This window comes from Galeopterus variegatus, unplaced genomic scaffold (genome assembly GCF_000696425.1).
Source record: "Galeopterus variegatus unplaced genomic scaffold, G_variegatus-3.0.2 Scaffold455, whole genome shotgun sequence".
In the NCBI taxonomy this organism is placed as follows: Eukaryota; Metazoa; Chordata; class Mammalia; order Dermoptera; family Cynocephalidae; genus Galeopterus; species Galeopterus variegatus.
This window is the reverse complement of record NW_007726566.1, coordinates 427,896-437,074: the sequence shown is the minus strand read 5'-3', so window position 1 is coordinate 437,074 and position 9,179 is coordinate 427,896. Positions and strand designations below refer to the sequence as shown.

Genomic DNA, 9,179 nt, shown 5'->3' with positions numbered 1-9,179 from the left:
AGCGCCACCGCGCTTCCCAAGCGGCGCACTTATCCAGTGCGCCACCGGGCCGGCCCCAAACCTTTTTTTCTTTTCATAAACTGCTGCCAAGTCAATGGAGTCCCATTTAAAGACCTCTTTGATGAAATATTTCATAAGGACGATCAATCACAAATTTATCAGTTAAGTAGTTACAGATTTCTACATCAACAGCCTCCTCAATCATTTCCTAAGCACTTGCAGAACAGAAAATTTAGCTATCTTGGTTTATTATAACTGGTTCTGACTGAATCAAAACATGTAAATATATTCCCCTTTAAAATAGGTTGTGTAGACCAACACATAAATTTAATCCTTTTAAACCTAGAAATGCACTATAGTTAGTATAATTAACAGAATGGCTCTCAGCAAACTTGTCACTCATCAAGCACTATATTTTACATTCAAGCAAGCTTAATTTTATCAAATATCCTTTAATTTCATAGACAACAATATGATACATATTGTATAAGAAGCACACAATTGTTCTGCAGTACAAAGTGTGTACAAATTGAGATACAGAGGTTGAACACCAGTCTACTGACAGCATTTTTGAACTTTAGATAAAACTGCATACAAAATTTACAATTCAAATATTAGCCAATCTGAAACTTTTACTTCCCATAATATAAAAATGATACTTTGAGATGCAAAAATTTTTTTTACTAAACTATATAAACATTTAAAATAATCATTAAAAACTCAACATTAGAATTCATAAAGATTAGCTACAAAAATATATTGGCAGTCACTTTTCTTATAAAGTTACCATTCACTACATTACAAAATAGTCTCTAACATAAAATTGCCTTAATAACTACTATTTTAGAATCTGATAAACTTTACATTAAATTGATTATAAAATCCTCTTGGAAAACTTTGGTATGCATCTTCAGAAAGTTTTTTAAAAATAATATTTTAAGGGCCTGTAAACATTCCATTCTATTAAAGCACAACAGAATAAGTAATGGATATTCAACTGCATACAGAATATAGAATCAAAAAAACAATTTATTATATATTTGTAGAAAATCACCATTACCAGAGTAAGCAAAAAACAAAACTAGTTAAAAGTATCAAACTTTTAAACAGTTCTCCTTCCATTCTGATAAAAAAAAATGTTACAAAATCACCACTCCATTCATGTACCTTAGATGCCTTTTAGGGCCAGACCTCAAAAATAGTTAACCCAGTCTCAAAAACCCTCTCAAGTCCAACAAACAAACTTTAAAAAATCCATTCAAAAGACCTGACAGTAAAACAAGTATACATAATCAGAACACATAATTTATATATTTAGTAATGTATTAGGTTTTCTTTTACATTTGTAATTTAGAATTTATTGGCAGAAATAAAATACACACACATAAAACTGAAAATGGTAAATTTCAGGAAACAGTAAGAAATGCGAAGCTATAGGGTAAACTGATTTATTTTTAAAAAATCAATTTACCAAATTTCATCTTATGTGCCATTTTAGAATTGACAACTATTGTTATTTAGAAAATTCAAATTGCTGAAAGTTCTTTTCTTGTTTCTTGAGTATGTTTAATTTTTATACAGCTTCCAGTTGTGCCAGTAGCTTCCTTGAGGTCATTTTCTACTTTATCCACTGTCACCAGATCTCTTGCATAAGATATTTATCTTTGAGTTGCAAAAGCCTAAATAAAAAGCTTCACTTTTGACCTTTTAATTTATAAAACTCCACTAAAAAGAAATCCATCTAATTTTTAGGCAAGTCCAGAAAAATATTTTCTTTCTTAAGAATCAAACACTTTTATTGGAATAAAGATCCTTCAAAGTTTTTAACTCCTCTATTAGAGTTTTATTTTGATTTTCCAGGACTGCAACTCGATTTTCCAGGCATTTCACATATTCTTTCTTCTTTCTGCGACATTCTCGAGCAGCTTCTCTAAAAATAAGCATTAAAAAAGAAGTTAGAAAAAACTTAACATTGTTTAAGTGGTAAATGTACCTGGTCATCTTTCCCCCCTCATTTAAAAAGTTAAGCTATCATCTACATACAGTGAATATATACAGTGAATACATACATAGATTTTAAGTATAGAATTCAGTTTTGGCAAATGCATATACTTGTACAACCAACATCCCTAACAAGACACAGAACATTTCCATTGCTCCAGAAAGTTCCCTCATGCCCCCTCTTGGTCAGTCCTCTCTCAAGAAACTACTTTTACTTTTGTATATGGTATAAAATAAGGGTCCAACTTAATTATCTCCCAGATGTGGAGTTGGCTGTGTCAGCATCCTTTATTAAATAAGCCATCAAGTACAAGTGTACTTCACTAGCACAAGAAGCTATTTCTGGACTCTCCATCCAAGAGAGTCATTGCTGATTACAATGGCTTTAGAGCATGTTTCAGTGCCAAGTAAGACAAGTAACCTCTTTCTCTTCTTGACTGTTCTTGAATACTTATTTCTTTCATGTAAACTTTGTTTATTTTGTCCAATCCATAAAGATTTATTGAGATTTTATAATTTGAACTACATCAAATTTATATTTGGAATTGGAAAGAACTGACATTTAATAGCAACTGTCTCCATCTAAGAACATAGAATATTTTCTATTCAGATATTTTTTTAGCTCTCAATACAATTTTCAAAACATGGATCCTATTCCTATCCTATTAAATTTACTCCTAGGTATTTTATGTTTTTTGTCATTAATATGAGTGTAATATTCCCATTTTTATTTTCAAGATGGTTATTGATAGTAGAAAAACACCTGTGAATGGCTGGCTTTGTGCATCAACTTCTCTGGGTTAAGGGATGCCCAGATGGCTGGTAAAACATTATTTCTGGGTATGTCTGTGAGGGTGTTTTGGATGGGATTAGCATTTGAATCAGTAGACTGAGTAAAGATCCACCCTCACCACTGTGGGTGGTCATCATCCAATCTGTTGAGGGCCTGAAGAGAACAAAAATGCAGAGGAAGGGTGAATTCTCTCTCTCTCTCCTTGAGCTGGGACATCCATTTTTTTCCTGCCCTAGGACATCAGTGCTCCTGGTTCTCTGCTGTTTGAACCCCGGGACTCATACCAACCCTCCCCTGCCCCAAGGCCTTTGGCCTTGGACTGAATTACAGCACTGGCTTTCCTGATTCACCAGCTGGCAGACGGCATATCATGGGACTTGTGAGCCTTCATAATCTTGTGAGCCAATTCCCACAATAAATCTCCTCTTACATATCTCTATATATCCTATTGGTTCTGTTTCTCCAGAGAACCCTGACTAATATAATGCGTTAATAAATTTCCTTATAAATTACTGTAGATTTAAAAAATTTGTTTTATTATGAAGTAGTTATATACACATAAAATCATACGTGGTGTAGATGTAAGTTACGAAGCATGATAAAATGAAGACATGTAAACCCAATACCCAACTTAGTAAGAGACAATTTCATCCATATTGAGGATGGCCCTCTGTGCCACTGATTCCATGCCCCTGCCTCTTGCTCCAAAGCAATTACTAGCTTCAATCCCTTGCTTATTTTTATAGTTCCAGTACATATATATGACCCTAAATTGTACCATCTAGTTTGCTTATTTTCTAAATTATAAAATATTGTACTTTATGTATTCGTTACAACTTGAGTTTCGCTTAACTTTTTTTTTTTTTTTTTTTTTTTTTTTTCAAAAATAAAAAATTTTGTTTTTTTTGTTTTTGTTACAACTTGAGTTTCGCTTAACTTTTTTTTTTTTTTTAAATTATAAAAAATTTTACTTTTTGTATTCTTTTCAACTTGAGTTTCGCTTAACTTTTTTTTTTTTTTTAAATTATAAAAAATTTTACTTTTTGTATTCTTTTCAACTTGAGTTTCGCTTAACTTTTTTTTTTTTTTTCAAAAATAAAAAATTTTGTTTTTTTTTTTTTTGTCTTTTTCCGTGTCCGGCAACGGATCGCAACCCTCAGGGTCGCCGCCGTACCGGACCGGGACCAGCAACGGGATCGCAGCCCTCGGTGTTGCTCCCGCGCCTCGCTCAGCCAGTGAGCGGGAACCGGTCTGTATGTGGGATCCGACCCCTCGGCGGGAGCGCCGCCGCACTTCCCAAGCGGCGCACTATAGCAGTGCGCCACCGGGCCGGCCCTAGATTTAAAATTTTTTGCCAATTGGGTAGGTATAAATGATATCTAAGTGTGTGGTATTAGTTTGAATTTCTTTGATTACTAATACGGGTGAGCAGTCTTTCATGATTATTAACCACTTGTGTTTTCTGAGAACTGCCTATTTGTATCTTTTGCCAATTTTTTTTTACCGTTAGGTTGTACTTATTTAGAAGATCTTTACATTTTTTCAAACAAACCTTTTGTTGGTTAGATATATTGCAAATATCTTCTACAGGTTTGCAGCTTATATTTTCACTCGTTTTATGTTATCTATTGATGAACAGAAGTTATTCATTTTAATGAAGTTACATTCATTGATCTTTTATGTTAGTTTTTTGCGTGTATTGTCCTATTTAAGAAATCCTTTCCTATACCTGAGGCTAGGCAATCATATATCTTCACGTAAAAGTTTTAAAATTTCATCTTTCAAATATAAGTTTTTGATCCATCTGGAATGATTTTTGTGTATGGTGTGAGAAAGAAATCCAGTATTTTTTCCACCTATGAATAAATAATTGTCCCGGCACCATTTGTTGAAGAGTCCCAATAATCTGCCCTGTCACATCAGTGTTTCATGTTCATGGATCTGTTTCTAGGCTCTATTTCATGGATCATTTTGTTTATCTCAATGCCAGAATCACACAGTTTTAATTACTAGTTTTAAATAAAACAATATCTTCTCACCTTTTCTTATCTATAATATTTTGGCTATCCTTGGCCCTTTACTCTTATATAAAACTTAAAATCAACTTCTTAAATTCTTCAAACAACCTGTTTGGATTTTGATTGGAACTGCATTGAATCTAATGGATCAATCTGGGGAAAATAGTCAGCTTTATAATACCAAGTTTCCATATCCATGGACACGGTATATTTTTCCATTCACCTACATCTTCCTTTATGTCTTTCAAAAATGTTTAACAATAGTTCCATGAAGGTTCTGAGCATCTTTTGTTAGATTTATTATCAGGTATTTTATTTATTGTTGCTAATATAAATGAATCTTTCTGATAGTCATTTTTTCCAAACACTTTATTGCTGATGTAAAGAAATACAGTTGATTTTTGAAACTGATCTTGTATCTACAAACCTTATAAACTTTTTTACTTCTAACGATTTTTCTGTAGATTCATTTAGGGTTTTTTTGGTAGGTTATCATATAAAAATAGTATTAGTTTTACTTCTTTCATTTCAATCCTTATAATGGTTTTTCTTTTTCCTGTTTTACACAATGGGTAAAGGCTTCTAGTACAGTGTTGAAGAGAACTGGTTCTTTTTCAATCTTTCAAACAGTTTGTAGTTTATTCCCCTGGATAGTTTAGGCAGACGAATATATCTTTGCTATTAGTAACAGTTTTATATTTTCCTTTCTGGTTTTTATTATTTTTTTATGGTCTCTTTATCTTTGATGATTTTCAATGTCATCCTTTTTTCTTTAAAGAAATCAAACATCCTTCTTTTCCTTTCCCCATTAGGTAACTGAAGACTTTACAAAGCTTATTCCATTGTTTGCTATTTCTGCTGACTCTTACTCCTGAGAGGCAGTGTAAATCTTTTATTATTGAAAGCCTTGGACTCTATAGCCTGGATCGCTAGGTTAACTACTACCTCTTCCACTCACTAAGCAGCATAACTTTGGGCAAAGGGAAACTACTCACTCTAGGTCTTGGTTCCCTAATCTCAAAGAAATGGAAATAATGATATTTACACCTCAAAGATTTTTATGAGAATTACATAAGGGCCTGGCACATATCAAGGAGGCCTAATTTATTGGATATTCTGTGATTTTTGAACTTGTATTTCCTAGAACTCAATGTATGGGAATTCACCAAAGCCTGTGTTTAGAGTGTATTCTTCCAGGCATTTGGGGGCACTATGCATCCAGACCCATTTTAAATTACAATGCTGTTTATTGGTGTAGTGATCTCATGAAAAATAATCTCTGATCCAGTTCTCCAGCCTGCACAGGTCCAAGACTCTGTCCCTCATCTCCTCAACACACCAAAGCTATACTGATCAGGTAGAATTTATCTCCGAGATACAGAGGGGCTGCTTCAGTGATTGTTAACCTTATGATCTTATGATTCTGGTTTATTCCTAACCTTAACAGATTTCTCTTACTTTCCTGCAGGCTCATCCAGTCATTTCAAATGGTAGCTTTTTATATCACCAAGCTTTTAAAAATACTACTTAGCTAGCTGAGGTCATATTGTCACAAAGAAAAGTCTCAGTCTAGTAATTTGTAACAAGTCACTTGGGTTTTCTAGGTACACAATCATATTATCAGCAAAGAAATACAATTTTTTTTTCTAAAAAACATTATGTAATTTATGTAACTTATTTCATTTTCTTATTGAATTTGCTGGATCCACAAAAACAATAGTCAGTCCCTGCCTTGTTACTAAGCTCATTCACAGTAACTTAGTTACTTTACTAAATAATTAGTTTTTAGTAAACTTATACCTTATTTTGAAGAATTTAATGTACCTCCACTCCCCTGGTCCTTTTATGGTAATTTTTATTGCTCTAAAATATCAGCCTTTTATTCTGGTTTTCTAGTTTATTGGTGTGATGCCAAAAACAGAATCATATTGTAATATTCTTTTTTTTTTTTAAAGATGACTGGTAAGGGAATCTTAACCCTTGGCTTGATGTTGTCAGCACCTCACTCAGCCAGTGAGCTAACTGGCCATCCCTATATAGGGATCCGAACCTGTGGCCTTGGTGCCATCAGCACCGCACTCTGCTGAGTGAGTCATGGGGCTGGCCCAATATTGTAATTTTTTAAATGTGTTGTATCTGTGGCTACTCACCAACTATTTTGTTCTTAATGTAGTTTATTAGTGCTTTTTCTTTTTTTTTCCTTGACATACTGCAAAAGGTTATCCATTATAATCATTTTCTCAGTGCTTACAGCAATGTTTAAAATATATTTAAGATGAAAGTAAATGTTTATAGGGTTAAATCACTCTGCTATATTTTCATGATCAAACTCATTTCTGAGAGGATTTCTGTCAGTAAGTATACTAGGTATCATATAGAATACCATTAATTCTTCCCTCTTCTTGCTCTAGTCAATGGCAAGCAGCAAGTTATCATTTTCGTTTAACTCTATGAGCCCAACAAGAACAAAATGTTGTTTAAAAACCTTTGCTTGGGGGCTGGCCCATGGCTCGCTCGGGAGAGTGTGGTGCTGATAACACCAAGGCCATGGGTTCGGATCCCATATAGGGATGGCCGGTTAGCTCACTGGGTTAAGATCCCCTTACCGGTCATCTTTTAAAAAAAAAAAATCAACCTTTGCTTAACAATGCTGTTTCAAAGGATACAATAAAACTGGAAGAACTCTAGGTCATATACAGACTGAGCAACAGGACTCACTGATCCCTTGGAAATGAACTAGACATAATCTAACACTCAGTAAAATAAAGCCGATATGAACCTCTCTCTCCTTATTTCTAATTATACAATTCCAGTTAACATCTGATTTTGTTTTGAGATTTCCAAAAATATTACCCATTTTAGCAGTATAATTTTTACTACCTACCTGTTTTTCATCAACCTTATTTCTCTTTTCAGTTGGGGGTCATCTGTCTTAGTTGTCTGAGACGTAAGAGTCACAGGGGATGTCATCACTACAGTTTGTGGCAGTGAAGTAGCTGAAGGTGTGGTGCGGATCTGATATGTCTGCATATCTCCTGATGCAGCTGCATAGTCAGAGAAGAGTGAATTAATTGGCAAGTGTCTTTAACAGTACTTTGGGACACTTCTATAGACAGGTAAGCATACTTACTCTGTACAACCACCTGGTTGCTGGGCACAAGAATTTGTTGTCCATCAGAGGTCTGTGCATACTGGAGAATTGTCGTACCTTGCTGAGTATTGCCAGAATTTGTCATGGTTAATGTCTGAAGTCCTTGTACTCCATCTGTGCCTGGACTGGCCAACTGTAAGGCTCCATTTGGAGCAATGGCAACTTTAACCAAAGAGAGAAAATAGCGATTGTAAGACTGTACAGTACACTATTCAAAGGAGTAGCTCAAAAAAGAAACACTTATTTATTTATTTATTTATTTTTTCCTTTTTGTCTTTTTTACTGACCGGTAACGGGATCGCAACCCTTGGTGTTGCGCCCGCACCGCGCTCAACCAGTGAGCGGGAACCGGTCTCCACATGGGATCCGAACCCTCGGCAGGAGCGCCGCCGCGCTCCCAGGCGGCACACTCTCCAGTGCGCCACCGGGCTGGCCCAACACTTATTTATTAAAACAGGTTTGAATGCAGTTCTACTTGGTAACTGTTGACTGCTTTGGGTGAACTATATGTAAAAGAAATGAAATGGCATTTCTTTATAAATTTTATAGTTCAGATTGTACTACCTTAAATTTAGTCTCAAACTGTACAATATAACTGATTGATAAAAATAACAAATTTTGGGCTCCATGGAGCATTCCATGTTAATTGGTAATGTTGTCACAGCAATTCTGGGGCATTAGACGAGGACACTAATGGCTAACTTCTAAGGAAAAATAAAAAGGATGAAACGTAAACATTGTAATTTTTATTCAAAAGAAGCATTAAAAATATTATAACTTTATTCAGATCCCCGTACTGGCCAGCCACAGAAAAATAAAGAAAAAAAAAAAAAGATAACTTTAAAATATTTTTGAATAAATAACATGCCTATGGGAAAAAATTCAAATAGAATAAAAGGTTATATGATTAAAAAATAAGTCATCTTCATAGTTTCTTAGCTCCACTTTCTAGCAGTACACCATTAAATGTATTACACGTTAAATTATTAAGTGATATTTAAGAAATGTAATATATTCATTCACTTCCTAGTGAACATCACCAATAAAGTCACCAGAAGCCCCTGTATAGATCACATTACTTAACTCCCCACATTCATTTTTGATTTTTTTTTTTCCTTTTTTGTCTTTTTTCGTGTCCGGCAATGGATCGCAACCCTCAGTGTCGCGCCCGTACCGGACCGGGACCGGCAACGGGATCGCAACCCTCGGTGTTGCG

At 34.5% G+C, this 9,179-nt stretch overlaps 1 protein-coding gene across 2 annotated transcripts in view; it reads right to left on the bottom strand.

Annotated features, from left to right (window-relative positions):
- Positions 1 to 432: 432 nt before the first annotated feature.
- Positions 433 to 9,179, bottom strand: part of ATF1 (activating transcription factor 1) — a 50,463-nt gene continuing 41,716 nt past the window's right edge. For both annotated transcript variants that reach the window (XM_008568977.1, XM_008568976.1), the window contains 3 exons: positions 7,943 to 8,125; positions 7,697 to 7,856; positions 433 to 1,930 (listed from right to left, as the gene is read on the bottom strand). In XM_008568977.1, coding sequence (XP_008567199.1) covers positions 1,786 to 1,930; positions 7,697 to 7,856; positions 7,943 to 8,125 — 488 coding nt within the window. In that variant the 3' untranslated portion in view covers positions 433 to 1,785. The remainder of the gene's footprint in view (positions 1,931 to 7,696; positions 7,857 to 7,942; positions 8,126 to 9,179) is intronic.